At 41.1% G+C, this 27,084-nt stretch overlaps 1 protein-coding gene across 1 annotated transcript in view; it reads right to left on the bottom strand.

Annotated features, from left to right (window-relative positions):
- Positions 1-26,647, bottom strand: part of LOC104460530 (unconventional myosin-Va-like) — a gene marked incomplete at its 3' end in the record, with an annotated part of 41,979 nt that extends 15,332 nt beyond the window's left edge. The window contains exons 1-4 of the mRNA XM_010079710.1: positions 26,612-26,647; positions 17,596-17,706; positions 15,967-16,138; positions 11,026-11,170 (exon numbers count right to left, since the gene is read on the bottom strand). Of these exons, the coding sequence (XP_010078012.1) occupies positions 11,026-11,170; positions 15,967-16,138; positions 17,596-17,706; positions 26,612-26,647 (464 nt within the window). The remainder of the gene's footprint in view (positions 1-11,025; positions 11,171-15,966; positions 16,139-17,595; positions 17,707-26,611) is intronic.
- Between the last annotated feature and the right edge of the window lie 437 nt (positions 26,648-27,084).

The following is a 27,084-nucleotide window of genomic DNA, read 5'->3' as shown; positions in this document are numbered from 1 at the left end:
AATTATCTTGAAAAGGGGTGTTTAACCCCAGCAGACTGAAAGAGTTTGACTGGGAGCAGTTTACCATTCATGGAAACACAAACCATTATGTTCAGGCTTCAGTCAAGATCACACTCAGCTTTTGCCATTTCTGAACAATGCAGAAGAACAAAGGAATGACAAAACCAAAATAAAACTTTGGTTTTAAAATGATAGCCCCAAACATTTCACAAGCTGAAATGTGAAACGATAGGCTGAGATCGCTTGCAGTAGCAGGGGATTTGATTCAGAGATCTCCCCTCTCCGTTTCCTCAGGCCCATATGTTAAGAGTCACGCAAGGGTAACAGATATTTCTTGTCAAATTAAAGAACAGGAACACACTACAGAATAAATAACTGATAATGTAAAGTAGCCTTATCTATCACAAAAATAATGCTGCTGTCTAATATCAAAAGGTAGCATTCAGATGCTATATCCAAGCCATACACAACTCCACTCCTTATGACAAGTAATTGCCATAGGATGAGCAATAAATGTCATTAATTTTGAATACCATAATTCCAGTAAAGGACAGAGACAGATTTGTACATAGGCAGGTTCATTTTAAAGACAATTTTGCTTCACCTACAAAATTCTGTTGACAGGCAATATGTTTATGAGGAAATTCACTGTCAGAGTGCCAAAACAGAATAGATGTAGACCTACCTAACTCCTGGGAGCTTGAGATTACAACCTACATTCCAGCAGGGGTTTTTTTATGCTGTGAAAAACCACTGCAAAATTCAACACCGAAGATAACTTCTGCTCAGAAAAGGTTCAGCACTGGGAAAAAAAGCACTACAAGCTCACTTGAGATCCTTTACGTGCAGAAAAGGGTTTTGCAGAATATGAATGAAACGACAACACACAAGGAACCAGAAAGTGGCTTAAAAAAAAAAAATCTTGTTTTCAAGATGTGAAAAAAAACCTTTGTTGAGGATGTACATATATCTTAATGCAATACTTTAGCACTGACTAGTACTAACTTTAAATTCTGTATTTCATAGAAATCTAAGGGAGATGCCTTCAGAAGGGCTCCAAATGGAGGAAACGTTACTCCCACGAGGCCACAGCTGTCAGCTGCAGTGGAAGCAGGAGCAAGACTGGGCACCTTCAACGTGCACAGAGTCCCGCAACAACACTGACTGATCACTGATAGCTCTCATTACCTAAGGCAGCTTTTAATGGTTTCAGTTGACCAATGGAAAAATTGAGGCAAAAAAGAAAAGGCAGTACAAGAAATGAAACATTAAAGTTACTAACATTAAAGGCAGAGTTGTCAATTTTCCAACAATATTCATTCCTTAAGATCACTACGTTCACTGAAGCTGGTTCCCTCAAAAAACAGAAGAGCTTACTGCATCACAGCCATGATTGCCATAGCAAACTGTCCAAACAGATCAGGATAATCAAGACATACAGACTGAAAAATCGCTAACGATATTTTTGTTTACCTTCTTTCTCTATAGCAATAGAAATTCCCTCACTGAAGCAGGAACACTAGAACAGTTAAAAACCTTTTCATCAATAAGCATTTCAGAGGGGATTAAAGAAGCCCAGAGCTATTCAATTTAATCATCAAAGCACAGCATTGTTTTTGTGTGTTTTTTACTTCCTATGACTGATGCATTGGATGTATCACTTGATCTTCTTTCAGACTCCTGACTCCACAGCAAATAATGTCAAATAGATGTATAAAAGCACACACACCACAAAAACATCACCCTGGGAAAACAAACAAAAGGAATACAGAATTATTGACATCAACCTCAATATTTGTATCAAACCATTCACACCCAAGCCACCAGCATCTCTACCTGGCAAAAGGTATCATTAACAGCTGATTTTAAAAGATTCTGATACGGACTTTGGCATGCTTGCCTGTGATGAACTACTTCAATGCTGAGTTGTCTCAATGCCATATAACATAGATGAGACTGGCAGAAAAGATCAGAGTGAAATATCCTTAATGTAAAATGAAGAGACTAAATAACTGGACAATTTGATGAGAAGAGCATTAGTACTTACTTCACCTTTGAACCTAAATCACCGACGTTTGCTAACCCTGAGGACACTGCCAAGGTGCTGACATTTTAAGGAAGCATTTTTTGTCAGGGTGGTTTGAAGGCCACCACCTTCGGGACATCTTCTCCCCTCACTACTCCAGTGCTAACAGTTTAATTAAATCTTCTGCCTTTTTTTGTGGAGTTGCTACTGGTTTCTTCTCTCCTTTTGGAATAGCAGGTTTAGGTTATGGCTAAGGGCACCAACCCCATGGCACATGACAGCTTCATTCTTATTTAAATCAAACCAGCACAAACTGCTGCTAAAGGCCCGATCTGGTGATCTTCAAACACTGAAATCCCCTACTCCTTCAATGCAAGAACAAGAACACAATAAATAGCTTTTATTTAATCTAGCAGTGATGGCCTGGTCTGCTTTATCTCACTGCTGTTCCTCTGCTGCGGTTCTGTGGTAATAAGGTAGACTTGTAAGCCTGAAATTGCTTTACATTTTCAAAACAATGAATTTTGAATGATCAAAGAACACAGACTCCCAGGGAAGGTACCTGTGACTCAGGGAACATTGGGGTTAGATCCTGTTCTTAGTGTATACACACAATTACCACCAACATCGATGTGGGTCACGCCCATCAAAGACAGAAAAGGAACTTAGTGATATGCCATCCTACAGCTGAATTATGACAGCAGGAAAACCAACCCAAGAAAATAACTCAAAAACTAATGCAATTGCTGAAAGGTCAGACAGGATCCATTCTGAAATGCCGGCAGGTTTGAAATCTTGCTGTACTTCTGTTAGCTGCAGCTACTCTGAGAGCCACAGATCAGAGACCAACACAAACCTAGTTTAAGCCAAGTGACATGTTCTACACCCTACACTATAAAGCAGATTCCCAAACTGTGCCAGGATACACGTACATACATGCAGCTGACATGATCAAGTGTCTCCAGCAATGCAAACATAACTCTGACCTAAGTAAGCATCCTATTTTTTGCAATCTCTCAGCATCCCCGTTGCATATTTGTGACAGCATATGACCAAAATAACCTGCCGTATCTAGAGTCAGAACATTTGCACGTCTTTTTATCTGAGAGCACGACTAAACAAATCTGTTTCATAAAGATCAGTTTCCCCCATGAGGCAGCTGTAACAAAAACAAGAGCACAGAAATTTTACCAAATAACTTCTTTGTTGATAACATGAAATAAAAGAAGTTTACACAATACAATGAAAACAAAAGCAGTGTGGAAGTGCTACATATCATTGTAACTGCTTTATCAATGTTCCCAAATAACTTTGAAATATTGATGTTACAGGAATAGAGAAATTAATTTGTACTGCACTCATTCCAAACTGCTTATTCAGTCTTGGAATAACTACCCACAGAGAAGATTTTAAACTCCTTCCTTGTGAAATCCATCAGCTTTCATCAGGTATCAATATAAAGTTAAGAGTTCTCTGTAGTACTGAATGTTTTGTGAGCTTCACAGAAAGCAGTTTGATCAACTTATTCAGAAGCTTAGGAACGAACTTCCCCGCCGCAGCAGGGCAGCCCCAGCAGGCTAAAGGGAGCGCTGGCTTCCAGGCACCGGGCGTCCTCCAACGTGGGAAAGAGCATAGCAGACGAATGCAGAGAAAAGAATAAAGCAACAGAAGGACAAATCTGTGGTATAAAATGACATTATAAGGTTCTGCATGCTTCATCTGAAGGCTCAGGAAATAGGTCTGACTTCAAGTAGTTGAAATAAATAGAGGTCTTCCTAAAAATACCAGTGACTGTAAACTTGAAACCAAAACACATCCATATTTTTTTTCCTAGAACGCTCTTATTTTTTCAGTGCAAATCATGGTTTGGGAGACACATAAGGAATTTTTCTGCAGAGCTCACCAGACTGTACTCCCCCCAACACCTGCCCTCCCCAGTCCCCTGCCAGGGCAAGGTCCCAGCTTCACTCTCTGGGCAACATGCTCCGCTTTGGTGTGACGCTCCCATTGTCACAGTCATTTGCTTTTCTAAAAGACCAAAATTGCTTACCCTAAAATGAAAGGCAGCTGTAAAAGCCGCCAGCCCTGGCAGGTTTGACACAAGTCAGTGCAATGTATTTAGCCTCACCTCTGCCTGAGCGCGGTGCTGTGCAGCAGCAAACAAGGCTGGACACGTTCGGCAGCACTTGCTCATTGCAAAAGCCTTTGAAATTCAGCCCAGGGTGTGCAGCATCTGTTAGGAGCCATTATAAAAACTGGCAACTCTACAAACCCAGGATTTGCTTTTCAAATAGAAGTAATTTAACTGTTCAATAAACAAATAGATAAGAATTCATTCAGCACTTTTCTAACGCTCTAGGAGCGATCGAGAGCAGCAGCAGCCAGGTCTGGGCAGCCTTCCCGACACCTCTGACATCAGGAGACAACATTCAACCTTCTGAACAAACTCTTTCAATCACAAAGTTCTTTGCAGCCCTAAATAAGTTCCGTTATCCTCTGTTTCTAGATTTGGCTCTTGGTCCCCTTAACATGGGAAAGCACCCCTGTTTTCTCCTTTTCCTTTCCAGCTGCTCCCTACAGCCCACATAACGGCAGCACATCTGTCCATTCTCTTCACGCAGCTGCTGAGCCCCTCTTCCTCTGGAGATGTCTCCCCTGCAGGCAGGCAGCACTGATAAACACCACTCCAGCGCTCTACCTTCATCCAGATTGCAGGAAACCCTCTTCCCTCATTTTTCAAGTTTCCACCTTGCAGTGCTCCTTTGCACAGCGGCACAGCCCCTCCTTCCCACGGAGCCACATCACCCCAACGATCCCAGCGCTAAGCCTCCGAACTCACTTGTATCGGCACATCCCAGAAGGTGCAGCCTGACACTGACAATTATTTTCTTCCACCTTCAAAGGGCTGTTGTGTGGATTAACAAGTTAACTTTTGTAAAAAGCCCTGAATGTGCAAAGCGCTGTGTAAGCACTAAGGATTATTATTAGAGACCGAGGTGCTTTGAACTGTTCTATAGTGATGTGATGGGGGCAAGAAAAAAAAAGGAGAGTTACTAGTGCTATGCCCCAGCAGCAAGTGTCACTTCTTACGCAGAACAGCAGCCACATTTCTTGGTCTGTCCCACCTGCACACCCTGTACCCATGGGCTTATTTTGACTTCTGGATCTAACATGCTCTGACCTGACACAGACAGCACGCACTAACAATTCAGAGAATTGTTCAGCTGCACCTTGAGTCACAACAATCACCCCCGACTAAGCAGTAAACTAATTCTTTGTAAAATCATTCATTTTTTAATAGGCATGATACATTAGTCCAACAAACCATGTTCTTTAACCACATTTCTAAATATATTTCCAGTTTAACTGTTTTTTGAAGCCTAACAGCATTTCTCACCAGCATCTTCTTTAGCCACTGGAGAAAAGAGGATGCTCTGAGCACAGGACCGGGGGCTGGAAGCTCAATGCCTGGGACCAACTCTGGGCTGATTCAGGCACAGCCACAGCACACCATCTCTGCCTTACTTGTCTTCTGTACAAGCAAAAATTGATATACCAGTATTAGAGGAGACAATTTGAGGTGAATGCTTGTAAAGTGCCTGGAACACATGAAGCCTCCCATGAAAGCAAACATCATTATGCAATATACATTACCGGGCACAGAGACCGCTTAACGCTGCTGGAAATGAAGGCATGCAAACCATAGCGTGTTCATTTTTTGTATATTGAAAACAAATTAGCTTTGGGAGAATGTTACCAGGAAACCCATTTCCCTGCTGCACTATCAATTACACACTCTATTCTCACATATTTTATTGTCAAGGTGGTGTGATCTAGTCATATGACTCTGGACCAGGATTTTCAATTCAGGGGCTCTATGCCCTGCTTTTCCCACCAAAGTTTTTCTCCCACTCCCAAGTCTGTTTCAATTTATAAAACGGAAATAACTATACTGACCTGTTCTGTAGAGGACTTTGAGACATGCTCATGGCGAGTGCCAAACAAAGGTGAAATATTACTATTAGATATAACCTGAATTCTCTTGAGTCTGTTCCAGCTGTAAACTCAGCCACTCCAAAACACCTCAAGTTCTTAAGCATCTTTTGGTCCTCTTCAACAACAGCTTGATAAAAATGTTCTGCAATACTCTCAAAACCAGCAGATGTACTTTTTTTTTTTTTTAATTAACAAATCACAGCACTTGCCATTCTAATTGTATCCAGGAAACACAGCTCTTGACTGTAAACATGGCAAAAGGGAAAAAGACAATAAATTGACAGTAACATCTCTCGACACATACAAATGAAGAAAACTGAGGTCAGCACATGCTGCAAAATCATGACAGATTGCACTCCGGAGGAGCACAAAGATGAGCCAGCACTACGCAACTGGTTTATCTAGGGATTAGTCAGAGGTCACTCCTGCAACAGTTTAGGAAAGCTCATTGCTTAGCTACCAGCAGGACACCTCACATGAACTCTAGCTTCCAGCTACCACCATACATAACCCTTTTGTTGCCCAAAAATAATCACTGCTCAGACAAATAGGTCCCTGACGTTACGTCAAGTTGATTTCCCCATCTGCTGTCTTGTACCCGTAACACCACAAAATGTCAGACCCAAAGTACAAAAGACTATTCCAAAATCATCTGTTCTCACCAGAAAGGACAATTTCCCTTTTCATTCTAATTTTATCAACATAGTCCTGAAAGTACCATCTCTTTCCAAAGTAAGTATTTCATTAAAAAGTCCTATGTCAAAGCCACAGGTCAAAGACAGCCGTTGTGTGTTTGTGCAGTACCACCACAGCAGGCTCTCGTTTCATAACGGGATGCAGATCTGTGACAGGCTGTTAATCATCCCCCTCCCCACTTCTGACAGTGGAGAGGAGAGTATCCATTCATCAGACACTCGGAAGCAAAGCAGCAGCCAGCTGATCAAACATGCATTTTTATAAGAGGACATTATCTTGGGATGCCTGGCATAACTGGAGACTGTCAGTCAAGGTGCTTTCAAAACACCTACTCAACAGCTCACTGCGCTTCCTTTTGAACAAAAAGTGATAGAAAAAATCTTCCTGTAGCTGAGAGCCATCAGACACACACTGAAATTCTGACAAAACAGAGAGGCAGCCTGCCTATTAAAGGTAATTTAATGAAAAAGATAGATACACACTAACATTGAATAAATCATTAGACTTTGTCCAAACAGAAAAAGCAAAACTTTGGAGACTGATGCTTTAAACACTGTTGCTTTTCATCCTGGTATTCACTGAGTTTTATAGGGATCTCATCAGTATGTAATTCTGTTTGCAAATGTTACTTTTAACTTGCACTTTGCCAGACAATTTTACTAATTGATCAGAAGGAAATCTCCAAGTTAATTTATTACATTGACAGGCACTGCACTCTGCTGTATCTATCATCAACCACAAGTAGAATGGAACAAACCAGACCAACACAGTGCCGATTGAAAAAAATACATTATCTTAACTACTGCAATATACCCGTACCAGGCAGGGGAAGGGATCCTATGTAAGAGTGATTAAAAACTTCTTTCCCTTTTTTGGCGGGGGGAGCCCCTCGGACAGGTCTCCATCCGACCAAGACTGCTCCCTGCCGCTGGGACACACTCGCAGGCGGATCTCCTCCTGCTCGCAGGGAGGAAGAGATCTGCCCTGGAGCCCTTACACCTGTGGTCTGGAGGATCGTACAATCCAAACCAATAAAGTTACTGGTAAGTATGAGGCGTACATAACCCTCAGTCTAACACAATTTAAGTGCAGTTGTAAAACTAGTTCATTGCTTATTTTGGGCACAGCAGAGGAAAGGTGTTGGAAACAAAGCTGCCAGCCTGTGCAGAGGAGCTGCAGGAGATGGAGAGAGGAAAGGAAAAAGGCACAAAGACACAGATGAGAAGGGAGGAATAAAAGGGGAGAGCTGAGGGGTAGGGAGGGAGAAAAGAAATAATAATCAAAAATGAAATTAGTCTTAAAAGAGGTGTGCAGATTTTCCTGTGCTGAAAAAGACAAGCAGCTACTGAGCAAACAGTAATCACTTATTTCAGTGTCAGCTGTGGGTAAAGACAAGCCATATTCCTTTTCACAGACCCTCTGCTGGGAACTGGTGACAGAACTGCTGCTGAAAGATGAAATACTGGGCGCCCAAACGGGCACACCACTTCACAGCCCACGCATACCACACCGCTTGGCTCCCTCTGTGCAGAAAATTTCACAGCAAAGGCATCTTTACGTGCTGCTTTATGCTGCAGTTAACCCCAAGCACTTGCTGAACACGACCTTTCGTGCACAAGCCAGATGTGAGCTCCAGCCCTGTCATTCCAGCAGCCCACACTTTTGCACTGTACTTTCTGAAGACGCAATGCAAATACTTAGCATACAATCAGTAGCTTTCCCAATTGCTGTCATGGGGCATTTTCTTTGGCTGAAGAAGACTACTGAGATAATTTAGTTACAACCATGCACACGGAAGGAGTTTCTCGGCCACAGCACACGAAGTAATGAAGCTGGCAAGAACAAATTCTAAATCATTAAATTATAAATTAACAACAAGACCTAAGCAGTAAATATTCAGAAGAGCTCACTGCAGCCTTATGGATAGAAGCATCATGACTAATTATTCCAGTTATCATTTAAACACAGAGTTAAGAAAGATTAGAAACAATGGAAAAATAATCTCACCAATTACATGCATAAATACAGATTAACGCCATAAGAGTAACTACTATATGAATATTCAATGGAATTATTGGAGTGTTAATGAAATTGTCACAGACAACTTGATTTTAATTTTTAAATAACCATCTGCAGAAATGTAAATCTGCACATTTTTTTCTATAACTTCAGGAGTTAAAGGTGATTTATTCAAAGTGTAGAAAGTATCACTGAGGCTAAAGGGCAGGACAACTGATTAAGGAATTGGAAACAGCATTAGAAAATGAAATTCAATGAGCAAACTCAGTATGTCCAAATGACAGAAAAAGTCCCTAAAAACAAACAAGCCAAAAAAAAAAAAAAGCCCCAAAAAAAAAAAAAAAAAAAAAAAAAAAAAAAAAAAAAAAAGAGAGAAAAGGAAATAAACATGGAGAAACTAAATAAACAATGAAACTGTTACTTCAGTATAGGGGAATTTTTTTCACTTTCAGTGTGTGTTCAGATTTCATTTTGCACCTATGAAAGTACTGCCCGTTACTCATACAAAAAACCATCAGATTGTTTATCACATGGTGTAGACACACAAAGGAATTAATTCATTAACGCAAAAGGATTATTTCAAATGATTTCCATGCTTATATAATTTCTCATCATGTGTTTCAAAAAGGAACTTCTACTGCATCTTATTTGTTGTTATTCAGGACAGCAGAATTGCCGGAGGGCGCAGCAAGAGCTGAAGAGCAGGTAATTAACACAGAGGAAAAACCACAGCAGAAACTCCAGCCAAAATCTCAGCCCCCTGAGTCTTCCTCTGACAGCAGAGAATGCAGATGGTGGCAGATAGAAATCTCCACTGCACAGGCTTCAGCTAACCAGCACACAGAACACAGGCGATCCGGCAATTTGAAATTTCAACCCAGGTACAATGTAAGCCTGCTTCAGACAGTGGTTACAGGCAGCCAGTGGACAGAGATCCTCCTCCGACCTCTTACTTCCACTGGTTAGTATTAAGAACAAAAATTATGAGAATTTGGATTACATCCATCACTGACATAATTGCAGGTCACTGTACCGTGCCTCACACATAAAATGAGGCTAATAAATACTTATTTTGTAGAGCTTTTAGAGAAGTGAGTAGCAAGTCTGTCTAAAAGAACAGTGATCTGGATCTGTAACACAGCAGTGATCCACACTGAAAGAGCCACAATGCAGATGTGACTGTCACAGCACACAGTTTTGCCTTTATATTTCCATACCAGATTATATGTCTATTTTCTTAGCAGAAAGGAAGTAAGGCCAATACTTCTGCCATTCAACAGAGCAGATGCAGGGTATTTTTGAAACATTGGCTATTTCGCAATTACCCTAAGTCACTAAAAGTTGCACTGTACCGTACCGTTTTCTTTTGAAATTATCTATTACGTGGGTATCATGAATCACCATATTCACGTACGCAGCTAACTTCACAGCACATGGAGCGTTTATTCATTCTAGGTCTCATATGGATTCTTAAATGAACAGATAGCTAATTTCAAAGATGAACATTTTATCATCTTCAACCCATTCTCCCCTTGCCTCCCCCTCCTGCAGTACGGCTCGAAGGCCATCGCAATTCATCCAGAGATCTGCCACAGTTTTACTTGATTTATTTAATCATGGGCTGTACTGTCAACAAGGAAAACTCTATCAACAGCCTGCAGCTAACCAGGGAGGATACCATCTTGTTAACCAAAGAACACACAGTAGCCCAAAAGACCTTTATCCTAGAAATGAAATATTTCAAAAGCGTCTCAAATTGACAGGCTCTTGGAGGTGAAGGGGAAGAAGTTTCTATAACCGCTCTCCTTGTGTGACAAGTTCATTTTCATGCAATGTTTAAAGAAATGAGGATTTCCTGTGCAGCTGTTCCTTAGAGACACCGTTTGCAGGCACCCTGTGCAATCGTCCCTCTGCTCCCTCTTAATTCTAGTCAACAACTGCCACAGGCGGATTACGTAGCTGGGACTTTACTGACACAACTAGGAGCCTATAATAGCACACATAAGCCAAGTGATTTTTTTTCCTGTTGTCAGTATCACATATAAATACAAAACAGTTAAGAATCTGGCACTTTTCTCTTTTAAAAAATACACTGATGATTAAGAAGTATCTCCACATTTTGCTTATCAAATTAAAACAACATAATCTCATTATGCACTGGGGCAATTTTAGTCCTAAATATTGACGAGATCTGTGGTTATGTCTGTTACCTGTCAGTGGCCATGATCTCCATGGCAGTCTTACTCATTTTAGAAAAATAATGAATTCAAGACTCACGGTCTACACACCTGGCCATCTGCTTATACGCTTCTTCAGCCACCGCAAAGATATGTGGATCCATATCCCCCATATTTTGGCCACTGTAGGCATTGATGATATCTTCGCCATAGATAGGCAGTTGTTCGTAAGGATTTATGGCCACTAACACGATACCTACAAAGGAAATGAAACAAAAGGAACTATTAATAGTTGTTCCAAAATAAAACAAACCAAAAAATGGCTTTAACACCAACTATTGTTCTAACCTTCCTAAAAATACTAACTAGAGAAGCATAAGGATCTGATACTACTCACTTCACCATATATTTATTCTGACCACAGTTTTGCACACAAAAAGTATACGAGTTTACCTCTACCCTGCTTTAGGAAACACATCAGGGACAACTTTTTAGTTTTTCTCTCTCTCCAACTTTTTTAAAGCTACCATGCACAAAACAACCAGATGCAGGGTGCGTTGACTTGAAATACCACCAGCTCAGTGCAGTAAACAAATGAATGTGCATTGTACTTCCCCTGTATTTTACTGTGAATTACAAATGAGAACGTGATTTGTGACTTATAACTACTGCATGGCCTCGCCAGCTCTCAGTTTGGATACGCGACGCGTGTTAACCCTTCAGCCATTATGCTGTGCCCAGGAATAACATCTACAGTTTTTGTAACAAGCATCAAAGTACAGTCATGGTGTGATTTGGATTCCAGGGCACCTCTGCCAGTCAGGCAGGACAACCTCCTGCTCAAACAGATCAAAAAAAATATATGCAGACATAGTTCATAGGGCTGATACACAGCGGCACATGCCAGGAAATTAAGTAATTACAACTCCAGAAAGCACCGTAAAATCCTCATCTTATACATCTGTGTGTATAACTACTCACACCTTCCATTTTCTAGTTTTTCCATCCCTATTAAACACGTATCTGCCTTTTCTTAATATCACTCATTACTACAGCACTTCTAAACTCATGCCACCCTTTTTCTCTCCCCGCACAGGAAAACTTAAGTCTTACTCTGTACATCCTTCCTAGCCTCAAAGTGAGATCTCAAATGCTTTTGGTACAATTTTCTTTATCATGAGAAACGAGGATTGCTCTGTCCACAGGGATGACTGACAGAGATTACTTATACTTTCTCTCCTGCAGCATTTACAATGGGTAGAGAATACGTATTTACCCTGTGCAGGGGTGAAAACACTGATCACTGCCAGGTGAGAGCCAGCCGCGTCAGGCAAACTGTGCTCTCCTGACATGGCAATTCCTCCTCACCCTGACAGTGCGATAAGGGGGGAAAAAAAAGAAACTCTAATTTTAACTGTGGCCATTTTAAAAATAAAATTTTCTCTTACATATATAATTTGGTGCCTAAAAGCAAGAACGCAGGTGCAGTTGGTTGCATAGTGACTATAGCAAGCATGCTACACGCTCCTTGGACAAACCATCCCTGAAGAACCTGCCCCAGAAGCGTTTCCATAGCACTCAACTTGCTTCTAAATTTGCTCAGAAATTCACACGCACACACGCAGACTTCCTCAATGCAGATCCCAGCCCTCTGCTCTGTGCAGATTACAGTGCTGTGATGTCTACTCTGAGAGACTTTCCCTGGAAAAGCTGGGAGAAGGGAAGTGAAAGCATCTACAGTCTGGCACAGTTGCTGGGAGCATCATCCCATTTTTAAATCCTGTCATGCATTTATAGAACAAGCACAAACCGTAGCAAAAACATTAAATAACAACAGAATATCTTTCACAAAGAGATTTGAGAGACCTCAGTCTATTTCCTCAAATATATGGTAAGTTTTACGTCTAGACACACCCATGTAAGTCAGTGTTTTTCCATCAGCCATGACTTCACTGAAATGACTCAGGAGCTTGAGTCCCTATAAAAGTCTCTATAAAAAATTATGCCAAGTTCTAACGCTGTAGCGATGAGACAAAAAATAAAGAGAAGAGTTAGGGAGGGGGACTTCAGTACTAGCAGACTGGAGGAATATTTTCAGTGTCAGTTTTTAACATCTGCCCTTTGTAACTGCGGAAAAGTAGTAAAAAGTTAAGTAAGGCCACGCCGCCGAGCCGAGCCTCCCAGGCTTGCAAGTCTAATCAAAGAGACATTTAAAAAAAAAACTGTGTGAGGCTTCAGACAACTCGCTCCTGCTTTTGGCTCCATTGGCAAAAATAAACCCCTGAATTCAAAACAAGCAGCCCCATGACAAGTCTCCAGCATATTAAATCACTTAACTTCAGTAGCCATCTGTAAAATCAACAAGCAACTACCATCTGGAAATATTCAAAACAAGTGAGTTAGGAATTAAATGCCTTCTACGGGACTTTTAAATCAGTCTGTCTCACAGGACTATAATCCAGATTAATTTATATATAACTTCTCTTTATCTCCACTGAATTATATTGCTATTTTAAGAACAATCATGGCCTTTCCAAATCAGAGTTATGTGTGTTTTCATTCCTCCAGTCGCTCTAAATTGAACTCTGGCTTCTCTTTTTGCCATTCTTCTTATAAATGCCCAAAATAAGCGTATCTAATTTGTTTATTTTGAACATATTCACCCATCTGTGGATAAACTGGATATTAACAGAAATAATTTATTAATTTAAAGTTCGCTCTCCTACATAGCAGGTAGTACTTCATACATCTGAACTAACCAGCAGTATTAACCGAGTTTTTATCACAACCATAGCAGTTTTTCCATGTAAGCATTCAAATTTCCCTGTGTAACTTTTCAACTTCCTTCATGAATTCTACCTTTATATTCCCAACAGTAAAGCAAAGTTATAAATCACTTCTGAATTGCTGGTGAAAGGCTGACTTTCAATTAAGAAATCAGGAGATTTTCTGTTCAAAAGTTTGGATCACTTCCAAGTGAAATTTTCAAGAATTTAATATCCATTTGACATCCTACACTAAAACAGCATGGTTGAATTCATTTCTAGGGCTGTGGACATCCACCCGTCCCAGTTCCAGTTCTGCTGGTTGAGAATAACGTAACCATAATTCTCTTGGTGGATTAAAGTGTTTCTAATCTCCTTCGGGCTAAATCAGATGGGTTAGCTCAAATCACCTTCACGGAGTATTTAAACTAACCTGACTAATGTGTGAGCCAGGCGATGGAGGCAAATGCAGCTCATCCCGCAGCAGAGCTCTAAGGCAATGATCTTTGCAGAGGGGAAGAAACTTGTACGCAGGACAGGAACTGGTAGAGGGGTTTGAAAGGTGAATGTCTGTGGCCAAAGGATCAGGCTTTTAAAAGCCGACACACCAACTTCATTGTCCTTAGCTTGTAACATAACATACATGTGCCTACATCCCAAGCTAATAAATCACTGCTTCCCTCAGGCCCCCAGGAAAAACCTCCTTCACCTGCGCTTTGGCTGCCAGGAACCCCCACGCTACTGGATCCACATGTTTCTAATAAACCCACGTGCAGCTCCCGGAATCATCACCTGAGTCTTGTTTGGAAGCAAAACAGCCGACCAAGCCTCACCATCCCAGGCCCTTGGCAGACCCACCCATGAGGAGCCAAAGCCCTTCCATCCCCAGGAGAAACTGCAACACCAGCCCAGCCCACAGCTCAAGCTGCACCAGCAAAAACATGAAAACAACGTGTTTGCTTCCCCAACACAGCAAAACAAAACCAGCAGAGAGCATGCTCCTTTTGAAATCCTCTTAACTGACGGTAAACACAAAACGATGCCTGCGGGTTTGCCAGCAGGCGGAACACAAGCCGGGCAGGCTGCCGCACGGGAGGGCTGCGGTGGTACCAGTGGGCTGGCCACCACCAAACGCGCCTCACAGCCTCGGGCCGTGGGACTCTGCTTGCACAAAAGCCCTTTCACAAAACACCACGAGCTTTGCCGTAGGGGCACTCGGGAGAGATACACAATGTCTAAACTGGGGGAACTGAGGTGGTTTGTTTCTCTTTCCAACACTGGGACCAGAACACGTGCCCTGAGCAGGGGTGGCCATAGAGGCTGCGGTACAGCCAGCACTGGAGATACTCAAATACTCAGATACTTTGACTGGTCCAAGCCCTGAGCAGCCTGATCTGGTCAGACCTGTTTTAAGGAGGGAGCTTCACTGAAGGCTTCCAGAGGTCTCTTCCAATCTGAATTATTCTGCGCCTCTAGTCATGCTCTGGCTGCACAATGGGATGAGACGTGGGTATGAATCACCTCCCACTCCTATGGGAATGAAGGCTGGCTGCAAGGAGAGGGTGGCAAAGCCTGATTCAGTGCCCCACGGTCCAGACACTGCTGAGAGCAGGACTGGGAGCAGACGCACTCTGCTGAGCATCCGCAGATTAGGAATAGCCAGAGTGAGCAAACAGTGGCAGGGCATCAATGCCTGCAGTCTGACCATCACATCACAACGTGTTTAACGTGCTGGGGGCCTCAGCTCTCCATCGCCATCACCATGGGTGGAGCTGCAGCAGTGACCAGAAGAGGGAACATCTGACCCTTGGCATGTTCAACAGGGCCTTCAGATGCAAAACACAAATTCCTGCTTCAGACACCTGCAACCATGGTTAGCTGATATCTGTCAAGGGCCACCTTGCAGCATGACTTCCCTACTCCATAGTTTTCAAAACAGTGCGAAGTACAATGAAATTACAAACAGCAAGTTTAGTAATATATAACAACATCAAGAAGGCTCAGGACACTTTGACTTACAATACCAAGAACTGGGACTGTCCTAGAAAAGTCTGATGAGAGACAAAGTTAAATTGTATATTAAAAAAAAAACCATGGGGCGTGTTTTCTGCTGGCACAATGAATATGCAAGTGATAATCTGACTACATGTACTGGAAAAATGTGTCTTTGCCTTAATCAGACAATAACGAGAAGGAAATTTTCAATATCTGGTTTCTAGCAATCACATCATCACACTATGTTTTCACAGTCCCTGTAAAGATTATGGTATGGAAAGACAGTACTTGCCACAATAGGTATAGATTAGTTTCGAGTCTATAAATCGAACTTTGAGGTTGTGTAAAACAGCAGGTTCATGGAGATAACTGAGCGCTGTGAGGTCATTTTCACCAACAAGTATGTCAGGGTTTCGCAAGGGCGGGAGCTCCTTCGTCTTCGGATCTAGGCAATATTCTAGGTCCTGAAAATCAAATAGAAACACGTGTTGAAAGAGCTGGTGTTTAGGTTTCCTCATGCAGTCCCTCCAACCGTTCTTTCCAGTAAAACGTGCGCAAGTTACAAAAACACAATGCAAGATTTAAATTATCTGGTGACTTGAGTTAGCAGTTCCTTCTCCAAAAACATAATTTAAAATTTCCCAAAAGGGTGTTCTATAGGCATAACAGGCACAGGTGATACTACCTTTTTAGACTATCACTTAAGCAAACCCCTTGCTTTTGCTGCCAAATAATTTTATTAAATAAAACAAAATATGCTATATCAAAAATCTAACCAGTTTTCCCATATTATTTTCCTCTTGAGAAGAGAGGAAGCAGCTTCCCACCTGTCTCTAGCCAGCTTCATATGCAGTAATACAACACCAGAGTGCTGGCAGAACGCCACGAAGAACACATACACTGAAGCAATGCTACTTACAATTTTTGCAGATATAAATTAATCTCTGATATAGATGCTTTAATTGCATCTGTCTCTAGATCTTTATTTACCTGCTGTTTCCCTGTCCTCACACAATGTGACTTAACCGGCAAACACGCCCATTCTGCCACATGCAATGTGGGCAGCAGCACCACACAGCCTGGAATATGTGCTGGGAAATTAATCTCATCGGATTAAAAAGGTTGTACTCAGCTTGCCACGTAGGCAATATGAGTGAATCAAGGACTGAAATTCATTCAAATACAATATTTATTTAGGAGCTATTTGATATATATAATCTGTTTTCTTTACTTCACTGCTATATAGGCCTCTGTATAAAAGTAGGATCTAAGCTGCCCACTGGGAAGAAAAAAATAAATGAAAAATAAATATTTGACCAACTGCAGTAGATCTTTATTTTCCATTAGAAGATCTGAGGAATCACCATCATTATATATTAAAATTAAATAATCATTTAAAGGGCATAAAAAAAATGAACAGGCCTCCACTAGAATGTTGTGAGCTTTTCGTAGACACGTCATCATTTCGCTACAACACATACAGCATCATTTTCATAATGCCCTTAATGCTTGCCCCTTTTTGTCTTTATTCATCTTCTGATGGCTATGCTCAACTTCAGAGTCACAGTTCTTTCCCTGCACCACTGCTCTCCCAGCAACACTGCTCTCACTGGAATACCAAACCGGGGCTGCAGGTTGGTTGAGCAGCGTGAGTAGAAAAAGATGATGCAACTGAACATAATAGACAGTTGGATAAATGCAACGTTTTAAACATTTATTTTTAAAATCAGGCAAAACGGATTTCTGTGACTAAGAAGTATAACCTATCACACCAAAAAAATACTGCTGGAAGTCAGTGGACAGGAATAATTGCACATACATAAATACGGATATATTTTGACAGTACAGCTCCCTGCGTTAGATACATCAGTGTCCGGTTGAGAACAAAAACTATCAGCCTACAAACAATATGCAGACCTACCTTGCCCTCTTCAAGTCGAAGTTGGAGGACTTTATCTCCAGGTTTATAATCTTTGAGAAGTTCTGCTGACTTCCAGACCTCCTCTGGATCAGGGATCCAAACCCTGGCATACTGCAATACAATAACAACAGCAAAGGATCAGCGACTTCTTGTTGCAGCAGAGTTAGATCATCAATAGAGATGACACCAAAACAATTTTTTTCTTTTTTAAATACACATTTAACAGCCAAACCCTTAAGCAAGAGACAAGTTAATTAGTATGTCTGAGGTGAATAAATTGTTCTATTGATGAAAGGCTACATGAGCTTAAATTTATTGCCTACACAGAAAGTAAAATGCATTTCTCATGCAAAATAATGTTCCAAGATACATATTCAATGCTGAAAATATACAGAAAAAAAAAACAACCCTGTGTTTTCAGCGAGATCAAAAACTGGGCTATCAAAAAAATTACTTGGAGCAACTCTTCTGAGTAGTATGCATTTGCAGCATAACATTATATAGCTTTTTTTCCCCCCTTTTTCCTAAAAGAACACTTTGGCACATCTGTGTTAATTCAAGCAAAGCTACCTGATCTCAAATATTAAAAGCTCTTTCCTTTGTAGTTTCAAATAGGGCAAGTTTAAAATAGATTATCTCCAGAACACCAAAAAGAAAAAAAAATAAAAATAAAAAAAACCCACAGCATTCCAGTTAATGACCATTTCCACACAAACTTTATTCATAAAAGTAACCCAGAAGAAACATGTGACGTGTTTCCAAAACCAGAAAGAATATTCCTATTTTTAAATGAGTGAAGATAATAAAGGTTATCTCATATTCAAGAATCAATTAAAGGCGCATGGAAACTATCTATTTACTTATACAGTTGCACACACATGTAAATATGTACATATGAAAACAGCTCGTGAGAAACACAAGGAAAAGGCTATGATATTTTTAATACATTGCAGCTTCTGAACTGATGCTCTTGCAATGCCTAGAGAGCACATCCCACACCCATCCCCTCTGCAAACAAAACAGCTTCTTGGCTTTGGAGGTACAGTCACGTTGCAAAACATTCTCAACCCACTAAAATATTTCAAAGTAACTGTAACGCATTTGTCAAAGCACAGCATTTGATGGCAGAGAAAACTGCATTTGGTCATACAGCTTCATCACCTTGCTGTTGGTCATTACACAACTTCTTTTTGTATAGCACCTTGTGCCTCAAAGAATGCTGAAGCTTTTTTTTATTTTTTCCTCTTATTAACCCAGTTTTCCCACTACTTAAAATTATGAACTTCTTGTTTCTACTAGGGATTTTTTGATAAAACGTGTTCAGCAAAGGCAGTGGGTCAGGAGCGAGACTCGAAGAGCCCCAGCCCCTGGCCCAGGAGAGGGAGACGCACCCTGTCTAGCTGGAGGCTGCCAGAGAAACTCAGTGTCTGGAAGGATTTTGAACCTCACAAAGCAATTTGCTTCCCATATCCAGGATGCTTCTCAAGGAGAGTGAGTAATTGACAATGGCTTTTACCCTTAACCCACTGCAGCCTTTAAAGCGCTGCCACTGCCTTCATCTAGAAAGCTCCCCAACTCCTGAAAAGCTTATGCCATACATGTAAAACAATTTCCTTTACCGAGTGAAAGGAGAAAAACAATGAAATAAAGAATTAAAAATTCATTTTCATTGCTCCCCCTACAGAATACGTTATGCTCCCACACCTGGTCTGTCTTCATCTTCACTGGATGTTTAGGCCAGCCCTAAGAATCTACTTTATACAAAGACAAGAAACTTTGTTCTTTGTAGTAAATATGCAGCTGGTTTTCTTTTTTCTTTGAGCTGTATTTAGTTTCATACATATTTGCTAATGTTTTCAGTACAAAAGTGCAGTATTACTTTATTATTTATATACCCTCTTCCCCACTCCCCCCCAAAGATATGAATATTGATTAATTATTTGAAAAATTATAGATCTCCAAAGGAATTCTTCAGAATGTGCTCTTGCCATTCCCAGAGCACTGCACAGAGCAGCAATGAAGCAAAAAGGCAGCGGAGCAGCGGGGAAATGAGCAGCAGGAGCCATGGCTCGGGCACTTGGATTATTTGTTTGTGGATACAGCAGGGCTGAAAACAATTTGCAGGCTAAGAAACCTTATTTGAGATAAAACGAAGGTGTGTGCTAACAAGTGGATATGCCAGTGCAAGTACAAACCTACAGAAATGATAGAATAATTCCAAAATAATCATCCAGGCCGTGACAACAGAGGTGCGGCACTGGAGCCAAGTACTGCGCTCAGGAGCAATGTCTTCTTCCCTCTCCACGTGGCTGTTAAACAAATGATTCCCTATAAAGCTCCATAGACATACATACATCCAAACCTACCCCAATGCACCTGTTCACAGAACTCTCTTTTATTTAAAACAACCCCCAAAACCTAAAAATCAAAGCCCTGCCAGAAAGCAGGGAAGTTTTACAGTTAAAACACACAAATGCATCAGCCACAGCCAAACGTGTGCCACATTTTGCCCAGGATTTTTTTTCTTTCCCCTCCCTCAGGTACACCAGCAGTTCACCATCCTCAACGTTTCTGATCAGGTACACCAGCAGTTCACCATCCTCAATGTTTCTGATGGGATATGGCTTGCTTCTCATCACGGGTATTGACAGAAAGCAAAGTAAATGCAATATGAAAGAGGAAAGCATTTAAATACTGTCCAGCAGAACAGGTTAGCAGGCTGGTTTCCTCTAGGCTACACAAAGAAAAGTTTCCCCAGGTGAAAAAGGCAGGAGCCTTGCAAGACACAAATACTGTTAACTCCAGGCAGCAAATGCTGCGTAGCAGTTTCTAACTGCGTGATCTACGCCAGCATGAAATAGGCAGCGCTAATTGCTTCAGCTGAAACTGTACATCTTCTCCTGTCTAAGAGAAAGCAGAAAACAGATCACCATAGAAACCGGGTTACTACAGACAGCTGAACCTTCCACGTGACATAACCCGCAGATATGAAAGTCATCCTATGAGCACTAAGCTGCAGCTTTTCACCTCTAGCATCATCGCCAGCCTTAAACCCCACCAAAGAAAACAGCTGGTAAAAGGAACAGGTGGGAGGAAAGAGAGAGATGTTCCTAATTATAAGCACTGAATCATTACACAATATTTTCACCTCATTAATTTAGCAGAATGATTTGCAAAATCAGATCTTCATTCTAACTTTTATATAATCGGTTGATGTTAAAATCCCACTGCTGCCTAGCCTCTAGTGGGATCCAGCCCCATAGCAGAAAACAAAGCACCATTGCTGGTGGAAACAGGACCAGGGGCCTCTCTCTCGGGAAAGACCTTATTCTAGTATCTCTACTATTCATCCCTCTTTATTTACTAGTATATAAAATCAAGTTTATGACTACATCAAATAAGACTAAAATACAATAAACTTCTAGAGACATTGATTTACAAATCAGCCTACTAAAAAGCTAAGGAAATTCTAGCCTAAAAATTACAATAAATTCTAAATGCTAGCAGTGAAATGACAAAAATTATGGCAAGCATCAAAAAGACTTTAGTGAAAATGTGCCTGATTATGACCAATGAATATATTACTCTTTGTAATAGTTCAATATAAATTTTGAACCACCAAACTGCTGATAGGAGAGATAACAGTACGATTTACTCAAGGAAAGGCAGTGAATGAAATTTTAAGTAAACATTGTTACCTTTCATGTCACCCCAAGCTTACCTGTAGAGTCACCTGCACTTTCCCTTTCAGTATTGATTTGGCTCCAATAAACTCAGCTTTGCTCTCCTGGCAATAACGTTGTACTTTCTCTGTGAGTGTGTTTCTAGCTCACCACTGATGACTTCCTCGTGTTCTCATCAGACAGGTATGACTGCAAGAGGCACGAGGAGGACATGCAGCCCATCCTCCCTCCCCACGACAAAGCCACAGCAGCCAGCTATCTCCAGCTGAGCATTCACAGGGCCATCGCCTACTCTAAACTAGTTTAAAAAAAATCGGAATGAAAATATAAGGCACACAGACGAGATACCCTTGAATTCAGAAAGAAAACAAATGAAATGCATATTGACAGTACTATTTAAAAACTCAGTTTCTTGCCTAGACTCTCTTTCAGCCTCGGCAAACTAACACGAAAACTCCACCACCTCCAAAATCACACAGAAGTATGGAATGGCCACACTTTGTTCAAAGGCGGGCAAGTTGTGCTGCTGAAAACCAAAGGCTTAGTGATATCTTTATAGTGACTTGCAGAAAAAAACACAGGGAGAAGTTTTCATTTTTTACGGGTGGGTCAGAAAGCTAGTTGTATTACCACAATTTTACATAATAAGAAAATATAATAGGAAATCACACCATTCTCTCATACCTCATGATTTCATCTTAGATCACATGAAGAAATCAGCAGACTATCATAATTATCCATCAAATGAGACCACATGACTCACAAAGCCTCTCTTCTGAGATATGAACCTCTTGAAGTACTAACTGACCTTGCTGACAGAACGGAATCAGCAATGCGAGCGGCTCAGCAGTCGCTTCACCAGTCAGTTTTCTGCTTCCATCGCACAACCACAAACACTGCACAAGGAGATACTGCTATCTTCACAGCTTAATAGCTCTTTTCATTAGGAGCTGAAAGAGTTCATGAGATGATCTAAATCCAAAAAAGGAAATTTCAACCCATAAAAAGCTGTCCCTAGTTTCTCAGCAAAACCTACCCGTACAAGTGAACTTGTATGGTTTCCACTTCAGCAGAGATCATCTATTTATTTCTTTATAGACAGCCTCAAAAAAATGCAGTCTTTCAGGTGTTAACTGTGAAGAACTTAGGAAAGACATTGCCCCTCTCTCTTTCAAGAATGACCTCGGGTTTGGGTAGGAACAAAGCAGCTCCTTGATGTCTGGATCAAAGAGATACCTTCAATTCTGGCAGCTCTAGCTGAAGGAGCCAACGGAACAGCAACACCTGGTGAAAGTCAAAGCCAAATTTGACCAAAATCATTCAGTGTGAACCTGTTGCTAACTGAATACGGCCACATGGAGAGAGCAGGCTGCATTGTTAGGCTGGAAAAAGGAAAGTGTCCGTGCTAGCAAGGCATAACAACAAAAGAGAGCACCAAGTCCTAACAGTTCACGCTGCAGAAGTGTTGAGCTTATCTGCAACACCTGGTGAAAGTCAAAGCCAAATTTGACCAAAATCATTCAGTGTGAACCTGTTGCTAACTGAATACGGCCACATGGAGAGAGCAGGCTGCATTGTTAGGCTGGAAAAAGGAAAGTGTCCGTGCTAGCAAGGCATAACAACAAAAGAGAGCACCAAGTCCTAACAGTTCACGCTGCAGAAGCGTTGAGCTTATCTATGGAAAATGCAAACTTATTAGAAAAGGACTCCTGAGCTGTGTGATTTCCATGGATGGGCTTGCTCTGAAAATGTAATTTGATGCTATTAGAATAATTTCCTTCCACCTTTATATTTTCCCTTATACTTGCTTCACAGTACTGCCACCGTGGATGATAATACTGAGCCTAGAAACACCCGAAGCAGAAAAGTTTGGCTTTTATATTAACATAAGCAGATGCACAGCCAGCTGAGTAACAGGTCAAACACAAGTCTTAATTTGACCAACCTGCATCCCCTACATAGAGACCCTGATCACTCGCGCACGGGGCGGGACAAGGTCCCACTTCTTCCACTGCTGAATCCACTAAAACTCCTGGCACCTGTCCGGCGATGCGCAGGCAGCCCCAAGGGAGCACTGCATTTCTGTTATCAAAGTGCTGCTGCTAGCTGCGGCTTGGAAAGAAGACCACATTTCATCTCCTTTCACAAAAATGCCAAGTAACCAGGGAGGATCGGAAAGTAGAGCATTTCCATGACACGCAGGCTGCTGCAAAACCTCTGACCAACTCATCTAAACTATTCTTACAGCCTGAGGGAAACGGCATCATTAACTTTGTACAAGAATCAAAACAAAAACTATCAATTTTCTTAAAGGCAGTAACATTCCTTGGGCATGGAGCGTATTTCCTGTCTTGTTGCTCAGCGACAGCCATTTACATACACCTCTTGTACAGTTTAAGGCCTGATATTTAGAAAGCATTAATTTAAAAAGACATTGATATCACAATGTATGTGCTGGGGAAAACATGTGTGACAATTTGTATTAACTTTTTATCTGAAAAATATTCTCACATAGTTTATGCAATAGGAAGATCAAAAGCCTCATGCTATTCACATGGGGGGCGTGACACCAGGGCTTAAAAAAATATATCCAAAGAAAAATCAATGTTTAAGAAAATGTTGTGTTTGAAACAATTTTGATTTCTAGACCTGTCGAAAGGAATGAACGCGGCTCTGAAAGATCTTAAAAAAAAGGCGGCAGTTACAGCTAGATCAAAAGCACCAACGTTTTGGTCACTACTTGAGACACAAAGCAGCTGAACAACCACAATCAGATGAGTGAAAATGTCAAACAGAAGTGTGACACCTACCCCAGACCGAGTGACAGGAAAATATTCTGACTCATGTAAAACTTCATTTGGGGTCATACCCACACAGAGAGGCATACACTGTATTGCATTTCCATCCATACCACCACAACAAATGCCAACACTGGATTATACTGTGGGGATTTCAAAAATAATTTAATTATAAGTGTACCTCTCCATACCACCACAACAAATGCCAACACTGAATTATACTGTGCAGATTTCCAAAAGAATTTAATTACAAGTCTACCTTAAAGCACCCAATTCATCCAACCTGAAAAACATGTTACAAGAGTTGTAGGAAACTGGCCACAAAAAATTTAAGGGCAAATGAAACAACTACAGCCATCCCCTGAATATTAAGCTAATGCGACATGCTGCACTGAGGAAAGAATATCAGGGAAAGGATGCATGATTTAATGTGTGCGTGCTTACAGTGAATGTTGTGGGTACATTACAAAAATACTCCAATTTAAACATTTTTTTAAAAACCCACCACTTAAGAATACACAAAAAAGCCCATTCAACACGTTATTAACTTCACGGGTGCCTGAATTTAAAAGCCAAGAAAACAAATATTATGAGGACAAATGAAACAAGTGGTTGTAGGGTTTTATTTTAACACTAACGTGATGCAAGTCATAATACAGACTTCACAGCATAATTAACTAAATGCTGAAGTAAGTGTTATTTCCAGACCACTGGTACAAATTCAGTCAAGACTCTCATGTCTCTTACATATTTTTACATGCTGATGTCACACAATGAAATGTCTATTTCATCTTCTCAAGTTTTTAAATGGATTTAAGATCTTACAGAAGCTTTTAAAAATTATTTTCCCCAAATCTTCCAGAAACGTCACCCGTAACAGGCAGGACAATGGAATAGTTTCTCCCAACACGCAGCACAGCCCAAGTTCTGCTCAGGGACCGGAGGGACTCCCAGCGCCAGCTGCGGCTGGCTGCTCATCCTGGGCTCGTACACGCAGAACGAGGAAGCGTTGTCTTTAGTCTCAGTGTCTCTGCCTCAGTGCAGAGCCATCTGCATCACTGCCGTGAGATTATTTGGTGTATCTAGCAGTTGGTTAGGCAGGAAGGGGAAATAAAGGGCTGCATTGATCAGACAGATGCACTGCGCCGTGCTGTGCCACAGCGCTGGAGGTGGAAACAAGAAGTTATTGAGAAAAAGGTAGCGGAGCCATAACTGATCACCTAGCTCACAGACGTGAAATAAGGCTAAATTTTCTGATATTCATAAAACACCTGGAGTACGGACAATTGCTGACTTAACTGTGAAAGCTTAATTGAACAGTTAAAAATGAAAAGAACGATATTTGGCATAAACTTTGATAGTAGATAATGCCATACTTTTCTGTGTATCTTTGCAAAGTTGAGCGTTCTGTTGTTCTTATTCCTAGCCCCCCAAAAAGTCACATTGAAAATAAAACACCGGCTTGAGGTTCTAAAAATCCCAAACTAACTGATTATTTTTTGTTAGAAAGACGCAGAAGCCCCAGGCTGAGATGCAGTTACATCATTAAAACAGAGCTTTTGCTGACTGAGCTTGAGCTGTTCAGGCAAAACTAGTTTTACTCAGCTAACTCAGAGCTAACTCTGTTATTATGGTTAAGTCCACACCACAGACACTTTTCTGCCATATTGTAACAGCAACTTGACACCAGTGAAGCACAGCTAATGAGGCTATATTTAGTCCCACCACTTTTTCATGGGAAATTAACAGCAAGCCCCCACGCAAGGAAACCAGAAACAGTGCAAATGACCTGGCAAGCTCCAACTTAAAACCAGCCAGCAACGCTAAACCCCCCAAAGAGCCTCCACAAGTGCTGGGGGAAGCTGTGAAAGCAGAACTAGGGTTAACGGCCACAGCGTTGCTCTCAGAAACTGTCGGTGAGAGCAGCTGCACTTCTTCCCTGCAGCCTTCAGCCCTGCCCCAGCAGATCCCTCAAGGGAAGCGCCCACAGGAGCCGCCCGTGCAGCAGGGACCCCAGTGCCGCCTGCTCCAGACCATTTCATTAGTGCAATTCTAGCCTTGATTAGCACAAGAAATCATGGAAAACACCTCTGTGTTGGAGAGGGGCCTGAAATTAAAACCTTTCACATGAGTTGGAAATTGTATGCCACATTCAGCCTTAGAGAAACTATTCCACCCCTCTGCTCTACAAGCGTTTTCTATTTGATTGTTTGAAAAAAGTTTGTATCACCTTTGCATTTCCAATACGTAAGACTGTCACAAAGAAGAAGTGCACTGACATCAAATTCTAACCACTTCTGCAAATGCGTCTCCTCATATAAGATTTTTCTAAGAGAGACAATGCCCTAAACAATGAAATTACTGCCTGGCATGGTTGAAAAAGTCTTCTTCATATATCTCCAGATTGTAAGTCAAAATTCTACTTACTTTAAGGCTTTGTTAATAAACTATTATACTAATAAGTTATTATATGCTTGGCTGTACAGCCTTCACCTGTGTTATAACCAAGAAAACAACCAAACACATTCTACTTACTTTAACATACATATAGTCCAAATCATCTCTTTCCATCCCGTACCGCTTGTGACACAGATTTTCAGCACTTTCAGAGACAGCTGGTGTTTCCTTTCCAAGCAAAATAGGCTCAATCTCCATGGAAAGTATTTCCATATTTCTTGTATTGGTGTAGACTAACTCATAAGGCAACTTGGGAATCTCTCTCCAGTTTCCTCAGCAAAACAACTGAGGTCATCTGCTTTACAGACACTCGTGAATAACCCAGGCAGTCTGCAGAGAGTAACGTGTGACAAGCCATGTTGGGGAAATGAATTCCCACATTGTTAGAGCAACTCACAGTATTTTTAGTTTATTTCTCTGGCTCTGTGAAGAGATAGCATCCTCCTGTAAATCACAAAGTAATGGCAAAATTATCTTGTCTTGGGAAAAACAAATGGAAGAACTCAAAGACACCATTGGTAACTGCAGCAAGAATTCATGATTTTTCATAT

The sequence above is a fragment of the Pterocles gutturalis genome, unplaced genomic scaffold (assembly GCF_000699245.1).
Source record: "Pterocles gutturalis isolate BGI_N339 unplaced genomic scaffold, ASM69924v1 scaffold18289, whole genome shotgun sequence".
Lineage (NCBI taxonomy): Eukaryota > Metazoa > Chordata > Aves > Pterocliformes > Pteroclidae > Pterocles > Pterocles gutturalis.
Note: the sequence above shows the minus strand (reverse complement) of the source record. Positions and strands in the feature narration are given on the sequence as shown.